This window comes from Thamnophis elegans, chromosome 6 (genome assembly GCF_009769535.1).
Source record: "Thamnophis elegans isolate rThaEle1 chromosome 6, rThaEle1.pri, whole genome shotgun sequence".
Taxonomy (NCBI): Eukaryota; Metazoa; Chordata; class Lepidosauria; order Squamata; family Colubridae; genus Thamnophis; species Thamnophis elegans.
Genome location: NC_045546.1, coordinates 7,996,698 through 8,014,161, shown reverse-complemented (window position 1 = coordinate 8,014,161; position 17,464 = coordinate 7,996,698). Strand labels below are relative to the sequence as shown.

Sequence of the window (17,464 nt, the reverse complement as noted above, 5' to 3'; positions counted from 1 at the left end):
CCCCCACACACAAAATATTTGTCTGTCAAATTCAGATGATTGCCATCTCACTCAAAACATCAGTAAAAAATGAATCTCCGAAAGAGATATTCCTAGTCTTTTGAAAATTTAGGAGCAGCCTAGGCACCTTTGAGAAGAAACTTAAATACACGTGTCTTGCATACTATTTAATCCCCCCATCCCTTTCCCCGTCCATAATCTTGTTTGGATTGAGGGCTAGGTGCAGAGACACAGATACAATTCAGAAAATACACAGAGCTGGAAAACTAAAGCGGATTTCATTTAATTCAAACCCAATTAGTATTGGGGAAGTGGTTTGATGACATTCACACTGCAATTCAAAGAAAAGTTTTGCCAGGGCTCTGGTTCTCCATTTCTGAATGGCCACATTCTGCCGTATGGGTTGTGTTGTTGCTTGTGCGTTGCAGATTAAATTTGTCCAAAATTTCACTCCATCTGAGTTGGTCAGGCAGGCTGCAAAAGAGAGACTTGCTTGGGTTCACTTACTTAAGTGCGGAGAATGTAAATCCTTTCAAACCGTCCTTGTTTCTGAAATTAAGAAAAAGACACATATTTGGGGTATGAGTAACCAAGAACAGCCTTACTGTGGAGGCAATTTCCAATATCGCAGCCTTTACAGCTTATTTCCTCGCAGGCTTCCAATCAGTCCAGCTTAGGATAATATGTCTGCATTTCCTGGGGTTTTATGATAGGTTATAGCTTTTCAAGAATACACGTAATGCAAACAGAAGGACGAAAAAAAAAAACATTCCAAATGACATTAGCAGCTTCAGCCAGTTTTAGCAAAAGCCCAGCTTTTTTTTTTTTTTTTTGGGGGGGGGGGTTGTTTTGATTTCTCATTTCAACATTTGCTAAAGAGTTCAAACATTCTGCCAGCAGGTGTCTCTAATCGGCAGCAATTCACCTTGAGATTGCATCGAACTAATAAATTCCATGTTTAGACAGACTACAGAAGGCAGCTTCCTCTGAGATGTTTTTAATACATTAGTATACTAGCCACCAATTATGAGAGCTGGGAATATGCTTCAAATACAGATTTCCTCTTTAAAGGCCACTTTTTCCTGATGGACAAAGGGTATTTCAATTTTCTATCTAATACATTTTGGAGGCAGGCCGAGCCAACAGTTTTAAAGGGGAAATTTCAAGAGTGTTTAAGATATTGTTTATACGGTAGGTTAGTGTTCTCCTTAAAAAAAGGGCCATTGCTCACCCTCAGTAATTATTCTGCCAATTTACCAGGGTAAAAATACATATGTAAATACAAATCAGAATAACAGAACAGAGTTGGAAGAGACCTTGGAGGTCTTCTAGTCCAACCCCCTGCTCAAGCAGGAGAGAGATCTTATACCATTCCATACAAATGGTTGTCCAATCTCTTCTTAAAAACCTCCAATAGCAATAGCAATAGCAGTTAGACTTATATACCGCTTCATTGGGCTTTCAGCCCTCTCTAAGCGGTTTACAGAGTCAGCATATCGCCCCCACAGTCTGGGTCCTCATTTCACCCACCTCGGAAGGATGGAAGGCTGAGTCAACCTTGAGCCGGTGAGATTAGAACCGCTGAACTGCAGATAACAGTCAGCTGAAGTGGCCTCAGTACTGCACCCTAACCACTGCGCCACCTCGGCTCCCACATGGAGCACCCACAGCTTCTGAAGGCAAGCCGTTCCACTCATTAATTGTTCTCATTGTCAGGATATTTCTCCTTATTTCTAGGTTCTTGTCCTACCCTCAGGTGCTTTGGAGAATAGCTTGACTCCCTCTTCTTTGTGGCAACCCCTGAGATATTGGAACATTGCTATCATGTTCTTCTTTTCATTGAAAACAAATTCCTGCAACTGTTCTTATGTTTTAGCCTCCAGTCCCCTAATTATCTTTGTTGCTCTTCTCTGCACTCTTTCTGGAGTCTCAACATCATTTTTTATATTGTGGCGATCAAAACTGGATGCAAAGTGGGGTCTTACTAAGGCTTTATAAAGAAGTACTAATACCTCACGTGATCTCGATTCTGTTAACTGTAACCTAGGATTGCATTGGCATTTTTTTTAATATAGTTTTTTTTATTTTTTATAAATATATCAAATCAACGCGCGAACAGTGTGGCAGCTGGGTGTCATATATTCTAATACAAATAAAACTAATAAAGTTAATCATAGTTATTACAATCAGTCAACTTATGTATTTCTAGTAATAATACATGGTTATATTATGTCACAATCTATTATTGTTCAATTGTTCCACATTTTACCTTATTATTACTTCCATTTTATTATATAAAAATGTATACACTAATCTTATTTCTATCACTTATTCTAGCTTCTAATCATGTCACCCTTTATTAAAAGACTTTTCCTTTCTTTCCCATCTAATTTCTAATCATGCCACCTACTTAGAGAAAAAAAAAACAATAAACAAAGGGAGAGAAAAGGAGAAGCAAAATGTAACAGCAACAAAAAAGGAAATTCATCCATCCATCATCTCTTGCCCACTCCAATACTTTTAATTGCTAAATTGTATTGGCACTTTTAGCGGCTGCAGCACCACTGCTGGCTCATAGTTAAGTGATTGTCCAATAGAACTCTCTCGCAGTGACTGCTATTGAGTCAGGTATCACCTATTCTATACCTGTGCATTCGGCTTTTCTTGCCTGAATGTCTTTGAATGCCTAAATCAAGGGTGTCAAACTTGCAGCCCACAGGCCAGATGCGTCACATGCTAGCCACGCCCACCCCCATTTTAGCGAAGAGGGGGGGAAAGTCACGATACATCACGTGACGGCAATGTGACGACACAAGTTTGACACCCCTGGCCTAAACCATTGAATTTCATTTTGGAAGTTCCAGTTACTGTATTTTTCAGAATATAAGACACACCTTCTCCTTTGTGAAAAATGGGGAGGTTTTTTGCTCATTTATGTTGTCCCCCAGCACCCTACAAGCCTCCCAAAGCTCTGCATGCCCCCCCCCCTTTTGCAAAAAACGGGGCATGCAGAGGGTTTGGGAAGCATGCAGAGTGCAAAAAAATTTTTTTTATTTACCTCTTCAAAATCCTGGTGCGTCTTATACTCCGGTGCATCTTATAGTCCAAAAAATACGGTACTTAAAAGTTACTTGAATATGTTCATGCAGTGTGCAATTTGTGGGGTTTCTTGTAGGGTTTGCCTGCTAGAAGCATGAATAATCCGATAGAGACCACCATCTGCCCCACTGTGTAATATTAACAGCAGTTTTCATAATTAATTAAATAAGTCTTTTATGTGACAAACATTAAAATCTGGAAAGGAATTTCTAAACAAAAAGCCGTCTTGGGCCTCCTCTGTGTACAAACATGATGCTAATTTATTATTATATATACAGATATAATGTATAATATAAACAAAAGGAACATGGATTTGGGAAAGGTCTCGAAAAACAAACACAACCGTGTTTAGGGAACAAAGAAACTTCTGTCTAAAACGAAAGGGATTTAACTCTCCTTATGAATGAGAAGGGGGAAAGAAGTTATGTACTCCAGATTGTTCTCATTTTAATAGAGATTGGCACTGCTTCCAGTCATGTACCCTCTAAGATAAACTGCTAGCAACCTTAGTAGCTGTCGGCTTCTGGTATATCCTTCTAAACCTGAACCCAGCTGTGATACACAGCGAGACACATTTCTGCACAAACCAGGTTAAATGATTGAGATGGGAACTTGTCCTGTTGCTGAATTTCAATTCCAATTTAATTTCATTGGCCACGATGGTTGGGGATGTTAGGAGCAGTGGTTCAACAACATCTGCTCAGCCACAGATAGCTTGTGGGGTAGAGTACTGTAAGGGGAATAGCCTTTAAACTGTAAACCCAGATGTCGCTTAGTAAGACTTACATTTCTTCCAGCAGGCATGTTTCAATGTGAGAAATGTGGGAGGAATAAACCTGTCAAAAGGGTTTTGCTCTGATATCATCAGTGAGCATCAAAAAAAAAAAAAAAAAAAGTCCAACCCTGGAGGTATTTTTATTCTGTATCTCTCAAGCCAAGGCACTTTGAATTTGTAGTCCTATTAAGAGATTAAGAATACCTAAGAATAGACTAAATTATTTCCAAGGACAGTGGAATTGAAAGCAAAGTTCACTACATATACTGTAGAAGCTCCGAGCAAATATTAATTTATCAAACTATAATTTGCTGTTAAATCCATCGCCATTTCCCAAAGATCCTGTCAAGTTTTGTTTTTCCCCCAAGTTTTATTTGTTTTATTTATATTCCATTCCCACCGAACAGTTTGAGATCTGGGTTCTAAACAATCAAAATCCCCATATTTGTTATAATATTCATTACAATACTATTAATAATATAACTACATATCAATAAAATTACAATAGTACATATAAACGGTGTATAAAGAAAATCTTTATAAGATGTTCTACAGATAGCATCTCCCCCAAGCACGGCGCTCCAAAATGTTTAAAAATCTCGCCCCAAATTTTTGAAAGTGTAAAAAAACACCATGCACTTTTAATCATATGTGGTGGACATGCAATGAAGCAAAAAAAATATTGGAAAATGATTCAATCATGGTTAGAACAAATGGTGAGAGACCAAATTTTATTTAAACCAGAAAATTTTCTCCTAGGCATAATCCCGGAGGGGTTTAAGAAAGATATTCTTTATCTAATTATACATGTACTAACTGCGGTGCGCATAACTTATGCACAGTATTGGAAAAAAGAAAAAGAAAAAAGAACTAGATATAATCAGAAAAGTGTTGGCCTGTGCGGAAGCTGATAGGCTCACTCTTGAACTTAAAAATAAAGGGCAATCAGAATATTTTGAAATCTGGAACAGATTTTATGATTGGTATAAGACAAGATGACAAGACTGGAACAAACTGTATATATTGTGATTGGACAGAAGGATAGACAATGTACTAAGTAGGCTAATTGTCAATGGTTGAGACTAGCTGTATATAATGTGAATGTATGGTCACTTCAACTTCGTGGTACTGCATTGTTTTAAATGTAAAAATAATAAAAATCTATTCAAAAAAAATACAATTACAATAGTACATAACATCTTCATCATCAAATTCCCTCCACATTAACATTTCATCTATCTATCTCTCTAAATCTATCTATCTATCTATCTATCTATCTATCTATCTATCTATCATCTATCTATCTATCTATCTATCTATCTATCTATCTATCTATCTATCATCTATCTCATTTCTAACTTCTGTTTCTATTGTCTAACCATTGGTAAAATACCTCCCATGTCAAGAAATATTCAGTTTCTTCTTCATCCTTAATGAGTGCTAATCTTTCCATTTCTGCGCATTCTAATATTTTCTTAATTATATTCTCATCTGGCGGTATTTCATCATTTTTCCACTGTTGCACAAATACCACGTTTCCCTGAAAATAAGACAGGGTCTTAATTGGGCTTATTATCCAGGGAGGTCTTATTTTCGGGGAAACAGGGTACAATTCTAGCTGCAGTTAATATATGTAAGACCAGATACATAAGTCTTTTTGTCATCTTTTTCGGGTAGAATGACCAACAAAAATATCTCAGGTTTCAAATCAAGTTATTTTGGGGCTGTTGACACCCCCTGCCAGAAGAAGACATCCCTGTCTTCTTCTCCAACCTAGCATTTTCCAGGTTGGGAATTGCTCTTCCACCCCATCTGGGGAACTAATTTTCTGCTGAGTTTATTTTAAGTGTAGAATCAAGACGAAAAGTTTCACTCCACAGTCAATCACTAAGTTAACAAACATCGCTTTGTCTGTAACTGCCTATAGATAGAAGCCTTTATATTTCAAGGAATTCCCAACAGCTGGAAAATTAAGAGTGAAGCTGAAATCATGGCTTAGCCTTGCAATGCTTTGAATCAGCAAAATAACAATTCTGGCTTGCTAAATCGAGGAAGGAATCTGTACCTTAAGGGGACCCACTCATCTTTTAAAATCCTGCGAAAACCCAGTTTCTTCTTACTGAAAGCCATGCAGTCATATCCTCAATTAAGAGAAGTTCAAAATTAATTTGCCAGCAGTTTCTTTGCACACGTGAAATTCTCATTTCGCAAACTGTGAAAAAGGCAGAATGGTTCATGTAAAGCACACTCTTTTTTAAACAAATGAATCTGAAATTGGCCTATGAGCCACATACAGGCAACCTAGAACCCTGTCAACAAATAGGCATTAGAATCATATGGAGGGAAAGAAGTGACATATGACCATTTTTCACACTGACGAGCATCCCCATGGCCCTATAATCAAAATTCAGACAGCTGACAAGTGGCTCATACTTATGACGGTTGCACTGTCCCAAAGTCACGTGGTCACGTTTTGAAAACTAACGAGCAAAGTCAATAGGGAAGTCAGGATTCACTTAGCAACTGCGTTACTAACTTTGCGACTGCGGGGATTCCCTTAACAATGGTGGCAAGGAAAGTCGCAAAATGGAACAAAGCTCACTTAACAAGCGTCTTACTTAGCCACTTGAAATTTTGGGCTCAATTGTGATCTTAAGTCAGGACTACCTGTAAATATGATTTGCGATTTTCACCCTACAAATGACTTGAGAGATATTTCTAAAGCACCTCCAGTCCCTTGCGTTTCTTTTCATTGATCCTGGCTGTACCGCTTATGACCGGGATGGCTAATCTTTTTGTTGTCGCGTGCCGAAAGTGTGTGCGCCTGTGCGCGACAGTGCACCCGCGTGCCGTCACTCATAATACAATGCGTGTGCAACCCCTGTGCTTCCCGGGCCCCACGCATGTGCATGTGACCCAGCCCAGTACTCCCCCCACCCCCATGCATGCACACACACCCTGCACGCTATTTTGGATCTAGTAGGTTAGGCCCCCCCTTCAATCTCCTGGGACCAAAAACAGGCAGCGAGGGGGCTGCACCACAACCCGCACACGCGACCCCCACCTCCCACACATGCACACGCAACCCCCACAGCCCCCCCACATACGTACATGTCTCTCACATGCACCCCGCCCCCCCATGCATGCACAGCAGAGACACAAAAACCAGCTGGCTAATGGGAGGCGCGGGCGAATGCGCAGCAAAGCAAACAGGGCTCTACATGCCACCTGTAGCATGCCTGCTATATGTTTGCCATCACAGGCCGATGAAATGAAGCTTTAAAAAAAGCAGGATTTTACAACTCTAAAATTGTATATCTCTTAAGTTATCTGATGATTACCCAGCTCCATGCTTCTTTATTTCATTTAGGAACAGTTGTTTCCTCTCCCAAGAGTATCATTATGCCAGATGTGAATGGAGGACAAGGAGCACATTTATAACAAACACCCATGGACCAAGCAAGTAAAAAGATACAGGAAAAAGCTATATCCCCGTGGTCACAAGCTTACTGGACCAGCAGGGATCCTGCCTAAATTTAGCCATACTGGAGGAGAGCTGGGGGGGTCGAAAGAAACTTGCAAAAGACTTGCTAACTTTCCTTACTCAAAGGATGCACAGACAAGTATACGAGTACAATCTGCAGCTGCTGGAGAGGACATGTCTGATTACAGGAACTATATTTGCCTCCAGTGACTTCGACGAGCCAAGGAGATCTGCCCGTTTTGTGTCTAGCCACAGACCAAAACTAATTGCTCTTGTGCTGTGAATGTGGGTGTACTAATCTTCTCTCCACACCCCCATTGTGAGTGAAGGCAAGAGGTCTCCACACCACTTTGTAAGGGCTAAATGTCACCAATTAGCTCTTCCATGCCTCCCTCTAAATGCGCCTTGTTGTAAACCTTTCAAAAAAATTCTCATTCAGAGGGTGACTGTCTCAGGGCTCCTCCGGTGAGGCTTAATCACTAGAGTAGAGAACAAGCATCACACGCAACAGCAAAAATTACAAGCGCTGGGAGGGGAGATGTAACTTTAGAGAAACGATTATCGAAGTAAAATGTAACTTTTCTTATAAGAAAGATGTCATTGCGGTTATTTTTCAAGAAAAGGCAGCTCTAAGCCTGTCCTTTTCCGCACTCGTTGCAAGCATTTTCATTCTGTTCCGATTAGGGGAGAGGGAATGGGAAATCCATAATAAAGGTTCATGTCAAAAGCACTGTGTTAAGAGAGGACTTTCTGCAACGTTTTGGTACTGTTCCCATGTCTTCGAAAAGATTTCAGAGATTAAGTTTTAGCTGCCAGAACTCTTTTTACCGTAATTAATAACGACTTGTTCTGCGGCAAAGAGTGTGGCTAAAGAAAGTAGGCAACAGCGTTTAATTTTTCTAAATAAATAAGCACAAACTAATCAAGTCTAAAGTTATATTGTTATAATGCTTTCAAGATCGGGCAAGGGCTCCTTACGTTCAGCAGAAGAGGTGCAAATTAAAAACAATGTCAGAAAGAGTTCGTCAACCATCTCAATAAATGACACGAAAAAGTCAACTGTTGGCATTTTGGATTTACAATGTGGACATTCAAAAGCGGGGACTGTGTGGATGTATGGAGAGTCAGCGAGACTCCCTGGCCTAGAAGCTGGCTCATTATCACACAGCCATCCCAGGATGTCAAAGTATTGCTAGTACCTTTACAGACGGGAGGCACACATAGAGGGACTCGATGGCTCAGTGGCTAAGATGTTGAGCTTGTCGATCAGAAAGGTCGGCCGTTTGGCAGTTCAAATCCCTAGCACCACCTAACGGAGTTATTTGTACCAGCGTCTGCCAACCTAGCAGTTCGAAAGCACATGAAAATGCAAGTAAAAAAAATAGGAACCACTTTGGTAGGAAGGTAACAGCGTTCCATGCGCCTTCGGTGTTTAGTCATGCCGGCCACATGACCACGGAGACATCCTCGGACAGCGCAGGCTCTTCGGCTTTGAAACAGAGATAAGCACCACCCCCTAGAATCAGGAACGACTATCATATATGTGCCAGGGGAACCTTTGCCTTTACCTTACAGACAGGAGGCACGGATGACATTGTTTACAAACTTCCCCAAATTAAGAAACTTCAAATAAGACCTGCCTTTCGCTTTCCAATAGTCATTGCAACCTTCTTAGCTCTTTACATTTGCAACAAAATGATTGTGACATAAAATATATCCAATTCCTTCCTGTCGAGCTTTTAACGTTCCTATGTAAACATTTCTGACAAAACAAACCATCGATTGCAAGAACCAGGAAACAATCAGTCAGGAGTGATTTGCCAAATCTGTCCAAATCTTGAGGCCAGCTCCGTTGGCCACTGGCGGGCCACAACACTGACAGACAAATGCATTGAATAAAGATACCGAGACAGGCCTTACAGAGGTCAAGAACCAGGAATGGGAACAAGATCAACCATCCAACACAAAGCAAGCTGTCATCTTGGTTACATGCAAAGCTTCCCCACTTCTGAAGGAACTGGGTTTATCCTGGGTGAGACTTGCCTAGTCTGAACCCTCTAAATATGTAAGGCGTAATTCCCAGCTATATAATGGCCTGTGGCTGCATGAAATTCTGACACACTAGCTTCCTTCCTGCTGATTTTAAATCTTTGCCATACTTGGGGGGTTTTTTTAGAGGTTTTTTTTTAATGTTAATGGATTTCGGAGTCTTCCAATCGAAAGAGAACTATTTTAATAGTTAAAATAAAACCCGAGAAATGAAAAATATTAAATAAACCAAAGAATATGGTAATGCCATGAGACATGGCTCCAAACAGATGTGGAAACCGACAGAGAAAATAATCCCCTTGCTATGCTTGTGATGAAATATGAGAAATATATTTGTTTTTGGAGAAAACCACTATGCATGTTGAAAAGTGTAACTGGTTTTGGTAGGAGTGGCCATTGTACTTCCTTGATTGGGTTGCTGTTTATTGTTTAGCTTCTTTGTCTGAATTGGTGGGTCCTTGATCAATCACTTTTGCGGACGCAGTGGCTCAGTGGCTAAGACTCTAAGCTTGTCGATCAGAAATGTCGGCAGTTCGGCGGTTCGAATCCCTAGTGCCACGTAACGGAGTGAGCTCCCGTGACTTGTCCCAGCTTCTGCCAACTTAGCAATTCAAAAGCATGTAAAAATGCAAGTAAAAAAATAGGAACCACCTTTGGTGGGAAGGTAACAGTGCTCCGTGCGCCTTCGGTGTTTAGTCATGCTGGGCACATGACCACGGAGACATCTTCGGACAGTGCTGCCTCTTCGGCTTTGAAACAGAGATGAGCACCGCCCCCTAGAGTATGGAGTGACTAGCATGTACGTGCGAGGGGAACCTTTACCTTTACCTGATCAATCACTACCAATACTGACAGGACAAGCCACTGCTATATAAAATGAGAGCAAATCCCACTCCCTGCTAGTACTGATGATGTTACCTAGTTTGTTAATGAAACGTCTGCAAGAGAACACCCCAATTCAGAGCACCAAGAACTCCACAGTTCAACCCGGAGCTACAAATATTCTCTTCTATCAGTGCTATTTATTACATGTGTATCCCGGCCTCCTTTCTTTAAAGAATTCAGGGTAGCTAATATGTGTCTCTTACCGCCTTTATCCTCAGGTTGATTAGGATGAACAAAGTAAAGTTTATTTATTCTTGGCTGTGAACAGATCTGAACCAACCTCAAGCCTCAAACATCACTACACTGCTGTTACTCAGCCTCTTTCTTCAAAGTTAAACGATTATCACATTAGGGGTGTATTTCTCCGAGGTAACATAACCCCTTTTATTTTTGTAAATTTTATATCTGAGATGCTGAGGTTAATGAAGGGATTCATAACATGGATTAGGATGTTAAGTAACCATCTGTGACATGTGAATAGGAGGAGGTCTGTTTCTACATCGACATTTTAATTTCTGAATAAGTGAGCAGCTAAGTATATTTAGGAATTCATTCTTTGGAAACAGCACTCCTGACAGCATACTTACTACGTTATTACTTTCATATCAAAATGTATCTGTCTACAATCATATATCTTCAATTAAGCCTTGAAGTAACGAATTTTACCATTTCATTAAGCAAAAGGTGTCCACATTTTAAAATGAGAAACTTAAAAGTGGCTGTAAAAAATTACTTTGATGCTGTTTTTTGTTTCTTTTTTTTTTAAAATATTGTGGACAATTTTAAAAGGGACAGTTTAAGAGAAAAGCTCTCATGAAAAAAAAAAAAGCCGTAAGCAACTTGGAAAATTTTACTGCCCCCTGGAAAACAAAATGACTGCTTCTGTTCTCATCTCACATTCAGAAATGAACTAGGACTAGGAGAAGAAATGTAATTCAACTTTGATAATGACACAGCGTCCTCAGGGCAGTTATGCAGTATATTGTCCTCCAATGAATTAGTATAGACAGAAACAGGAGAGATTTCCCCAAAGATTCTACTTTTCAGGATATCCCCAAAACTACCACCGTACCACTCAACCTAACGGTAAAGATGATCTTGCAAAATCTGATCGAAAAGAATGCAAATGATAATGAAATCTAAACCTGTCCGCTACAGGTTTGGTTACTTTCTTCCCTTTACAGATTACTTGTCCCAGCTTCTGCCATCCTAGCAGTTCGAAAGGACATAAAAAATGCAAGTAGAAAAATAGAAATCTTTGGCGGTTCTCTACCCTAATGACCTACTGGGTGGGCATGGCCGTGGTTGGCATGGCCAGGGGATGTGACAGGCAGCACTCAGTCTCCTGCACCACCACCCCCGGGGGGAAATTCATTTAACAACTGTTTTACTTAGCAACAGAAATTTGAGGCTTGGTTGGGGTCATAAGTCAAGGACTACCCATCTTCTAATGAATTTGTGGTCATCCAGTTCATCCCGTATAGGAAGCAGTGGCTCAGTGGCTAAGACACTCAGCTTGTCGATCAGAAATACCTAGTTCCGCGTAACAGAGTGAGCTCCCGTTACTTGTCCCAGTTTCTGCCAACCTAGCAGTTCGAAAGCTTGTAAAAATGCAAGTAGAAAAATAGGAACCACCTTTGGTGGGAAGGCATTTAGTCATGCCGGCCACATGACCACGGAGACGTCTTCGGACAGCGCTGGTGCCTCTTTGGCTTTGAAACGGAGATGAGCATCGCCCCCTAGAGTCAGGAACGACTAGCACATATGTGCAAGGGGAACTTTTACCTTTAATCTAGCCCAGTTGCCTTTTGGAAAAAAAAACCACATCATGTTCAGCTATTCTGTCCCATGAGCAGGCTTCCCAATTCGAAGAGAGTCGGGCAGCTGGAATCCAGCTTCAATAGAGACAATAAATCAAACATACAAGCAATGCTGTTTTGCCACAATCCAATCCTCCAGTGCCACACAGGCATTAAAAAAAAAAGCCGATGTCAGAAAAAGGGGATTTGGAAGAATTAGGCTCAAGCCCAGATCCTCACAAGTGACAAAAACAAAGAAATCCCACTGATAACATTAACATCCCAGGTAACCAATGTTTACTGGCTTTGCTGCCTCAATGGGAAAGTACACAATGAATGGGACTCGCTGATAAGACCACCGCCCTATTACACACACCACAATCTCCTCAGCCCGAAAGGTCACAACCTTTACCCTCACATCAATCACGTAAGAGAGACAGGGCTCCTTCCCTGAAAACCTTTTGTCATTATTTGCTAAGACACTTCAGTAATTGAGAAAGCACACAGAGACAATTCACTGCCCATGTTCTCCCGTGAAACACACCGGGATGCCAAATTACTCATGAGAAAAAGAAAACCCTACTGTTTATGTTGTAAACATGAAGAGTTAACCCTCGGAGATAAACACGATCACCTGGATAACGCATATCGATTTACTTTGCCTAACGTGACAGGCCAAATCTTTGGAAAGAGCTCGGAGTCAGTTACCAATTAATGTCTAAACTCAAAAAGAGTATCGATGTGACAATTGGGACCACTGGAATTTCAGTGTTATGCAATCAGTAACCAACTGTATAATATGCCTAGGGAACTTTGTGTAGGAGGAACTACTTTTCAAAAAGATTCAAGCAATCTGAATTATCTGTGAGTGGTTGTTCCTATTGTATAAATCATATTTAAATTTAAAAAAGGAGTAGGAATGAAATAATATGATGTTTATATCGTATCTTTTCACATTTTCCCTGTGCTCCAATAGCTGTAGATGTTTGCATCTGTTTATTTTTGGTTGTTTAGATTTGTAATATCTTAATAGAATTTATTAACAATCTAGCAATTCATGCAAGCCTATTCTTATAGAAGAGCTTCTTCTTCTTCTCTCTGTCTCCCTCCCTATTTTTATTTTACTTTACTTGAAATGTACTTTATGTACATTTATTACCTGCCCAATCCACTAAATATCCATACTGGTGGGATGGATGGATGGATGAATGGATGGATGAATGGATAGATGGAGGGAGGGAGGAATAGATAGATAGATGGATGGATGGATGGATGGATGGATGGACGGACAGACGCATATAGAGGGTGATAGATATGGATGGATAGATAAGATGCACAGAGAGAGAGATGGATGGATGGACGGACGGACAGAGAGAGATGATAAATAGATGATAAATAGACAGACAGATGCATAGAGAGAGAGAGATGGATGCAAGGATGGATGGATAGATAATAAATAGAGAGATGGATATATAGATGGATGGATGGATGGATGGATGGATGGATGGATGATAGATATATAGATGACAGAGAGAGAGAGTAGACAGACAGACAGGCAGACAGACACTGGTGTTTGGGTCCAGCTGGAACCCCAACAAGGGGCCTTTTCCCCACAAACCCTACATGCTGTAAATTTATACTAGACCACCAAGACTCTGTCTCTCTGTGTGTGTGTATGTGTGTGTGTGTAGCCACTTGTGATATTTCCAATTCAAGATATAAATTCCTTGCAAAATGAATCAAATTACAGAAATCAAAAATTGGCCGATATCAAATTTAATTCCAAGCCAAGCATCTTAAGCACGAAGATTCATCCTTGCTCGGCACAAGCAAGGAAATTCCAATGAAGTAGCTCATGACTGCAAGACTAGTGAACTGCTGAGATTTTCATTCCAGCTATCACTTCATAGGCAATATATAGTCAACTTGAAAAGAACATTCTGCAGAAGAAATGAAAACCATACTTTTAGCACATCCAGATTCAAAAAAAAAAAAAAAAAGTAAAACTGGATGGAAAGAAGATAACCAGTTTTTGCTGGATCCATTTATATCTACGAAGAATAAACGAGGGGCCTGGGTGGTCTGCGTAACGTCCAGGAATAGATGAATTGGCACCCTCGCAAAGAAAATCTTTTACACACACACACACACACAAAATTGCTTTCTGATCCTCAACAGAGTAAAACAGGTTACACTAAATGCCGGGTGACGCTTCTCCTATATAAATGATCCAATGTTTTGTGTAGCCACAGCATTAGTTTATCTTGAACAAAGATCTCATTTCTGTCTTCAAACAGCAAACCATCAGGGGGACTGAAGAAAAAAAAAAAGTCAGACATTACAACGCACGTATAACTTAATAAAGTGGCGATGGAAATGAAATTTAAAAGGTAATCTAGAAACCAGACTTTCCACTGCCATTAAGCTGGGTAGTTTAAAGTCAACAGTCTGGTCTCTATTTTTGTGAAAGGGTTGGCAGGAACTAAAATATTGCTGCTGCTTCTTTCCTGCTGAAAAAACACAAACTTCACAGCAGTCCCTGGAAGGCTGATAAAATGGTTGTTAAGGCCTTTCTGGCTGTCACAGGATTAATCCCCCTACTTTACAAACAATGCAACACAAACCTGGATTCCGGAACCACAAACCTCACTTTCGCCCTAAGTTTCACCACAATCAGAGGTTTTATATACACACAACATCTGAATGAGCCAAAAGTATCATTCATTCATTCATTCATTCATTCATTCATTCATTCATACATACATACATACATACATACATACATACATACATACACTTGGAATACTGCATTCAGTTTTGGTCGCCACGATGTAGAAAAGATGTGGAGACTCTAGAAAGAGTGCAGAGAAGAGCAACAAAGAGGATTAGGGGACTGGAGGCTAAAACATATGAAGAACGGTTGCAGGAACTGGGTATGTCTAGTTTAATGGAAAGAAGGACTAGGGGAGACATGATAGCAGTCTTCCAATATTTGCGGGGCTGCCACAAAGAAGAGGGAGTTAAGCTATTTTGCAAAGCACCTGAGGGCAAGGCAAAAAGCAATGGGTGGAAACTAATCAAGGAGAGAAGCAGCTTAGAATTGAGGAGAAATTTCCTGACAGTTAGAACAATTAATCAGGGGAACAGCTTGCCTCCAGAAGTTGTGAATGCTCCAACACTGGAAGTCTTTAAGAAGATGTTGGATATCCATTTGTCTGAATTTGTATAGGGTTTCCTGCCTAGGAAGGGGGTTGGACTAGAAGACCTCCAAGGTCCCTTCCAATTCTGCTATTGTATTAATGTATACACACACACACACACACACTTTTACTCGCGCAAGCACAAAGCCAAAAACACCAGCCTGAGGATGGCGTGTGACCTTGCCGAAACATTGCCAAGACAATCTCAATCTTACACGGGAAAAGACCCAAATACAACAAGACCAGCATACCTACATCCATGAAAATCTACGAAAACAAATGTGTGTGTGTGTGTGTGTGTGTGCGTGTGTGTGTATCCAACTCACAAAGTTCCTTTGTTCTGACATATATACAAGCATCTTTTGTACGATGTCTTCCCTTATATCTCTAAAAAGCATTGGAAACTACAGTAGTTTGCTTGCACATCACAAAGCTTTGGTATAACTTTGCTCTTGACATGGTATCAACCAGGGTGGATAAAAAAATCGGAGATTGTTTTTCTTAAATTAAAAAAAATCAGATTTTTAAAAATTTAAACTGGAATTTTTGTATTTAAATCAGGTATTTTTTTATTTTTATCAAATTTATTTTAATAAAATGCTGTTGGTGTAAAAATATATCTGAAGATAGTTTTCTATTTATGATACATTATTAATTTAGTTTATTCAGCATGAATTGGAGCTTAGTATGTAGCATGAGGCTGTATATTCTGCAAAATTTACAACTCATCCAATGAATCCAAGCTCTGCAAGCTAAATACGAAACCTTCATTATTATTTTTTGCAAATAATAATATTAAAGATTCTAACTACCAGCAAAAATGAGCCCTTACTTTTAAAGAGCACCTGTTATTTCAAATCCATCATGGAAGTGCCTGTTAGCGGGCATCTGCTCACCTGCAGCCCACCATGTCCTTACCTCGTGTCACTGCCACATCACCAACTGTCCCGTTAAAACAAATGGGACTGTCACTGAGTCAACAGCAGGTCAGAGGATGAGCTGCTGCGGGATAGAGATGACACCTTTTAAAACTCTTTTAAAACTATAATTTAAATCAAGTTGATTTAAATCAAGCCCCTTTACTAGTGATGTAAATCGTGATTTAAATCGTGATTTAAATCATGAGTTAAATCGTGACTTAAATTGTGCCTTAAATCGTGACTTAAATTGTGACTTAAATTGTGACTTAAATCGTGATTTAAATTGTGACTTAAATCAATTTGATTTAAATCAAATCTACCCAGGTTATCAACTGACAAGTTTCTACTTGGTGATACTTTTTGTGTGCTAGCTTCTAACAGTAAGTATAGTGAAAAAAATAAAACCTGAACTCATATTAATTTCATTCATTTAGAGCAGTGGTGCCCAATCTTCCCAGCTTGGCTGCCCGGCTCGACCTTGCGTGGAGGGTGAGGGTGGCAAGCACCCAGGCGTGCGCACAGCTCCATTTGTACGAACGGTGGATGTGTGCACCTTCCACTCGCACAAATGGAGCTTCATGCATTGAGGGGGGGGCAGTCCTTGCGCTAGCGTGTGAAGCTCCACTAACATACACAAATAGTTTCATCCACAAGCCCACGCACCCTCCACTTGCGCGACTGGAGCTTTCCACGTGCACTAGTCCATTTCTCCCACGGCCCAGTTTCAAACAGGCCACGGCCCAGAAGTGGGGCATGGCCCAGGAGTTGGGGACGCCTGATTTAGGGAGTTTCCCATTTAATCCTCCTAAACTAAGCTTGGAACCTTCTGAAAAGGGTTAAGAGACCTGCATACTTGAGATTGTTTTTGATTGGGGAGTAGGAACACTACATTTTACTGTGTGTCATCGGTATTCCTGAGGAGTTTTAGGGTGGGGTACGTTATAAATGTACTTAAGACTCCCCCATCCCAATATTATAGCAAGGTTAATTGCTGTAATAAACCTACTGATACATCTCAACATGTCAGCATGCGAACAAGGGAGGGCAGGGGAAAGCAATATATAAGATGACCATTAATCACTTGGCAAATTTGAAGATGTGTGGGAAACAGTCTGCTTCATATCACTAGCTGTTTTCATATAATTAACCCTCCAATAATATTGTACTGTACTTATCTCATGGCAAGACGCCCAAAGAGGAAACCACAAACATCTAACCACAAAATAGCTGTTCTTTTCCGTCCCTGGCATTAC

The 17,464-nt window shown here is 40.2% G+C and overlaps 1 protein-coding gene across 2 annotated transcripts in view; it reads right to left on the bottom strand.

Moving 5' to 3' along the window:
- Positions 1 to 17,464, bottom strand: part of TMEM135 (transmembrane protein 135) — a 170,666-nt gene that overhangs the window by 24,294 nt on the left and 128,908 nt on the right. For both annotated transcript variants that reach the window (XM_032219345.1, XM_032219346.1), the window contains exon 7: positions 508 to 549. In XM_032219345.1, coding sequence (XP_032075236.1) covers positions 508 to 549 — 42 coding nt within the window. The remainder of the gene's footprint in view (positions 1 to 507; positions 550 to 17,464) is intronic.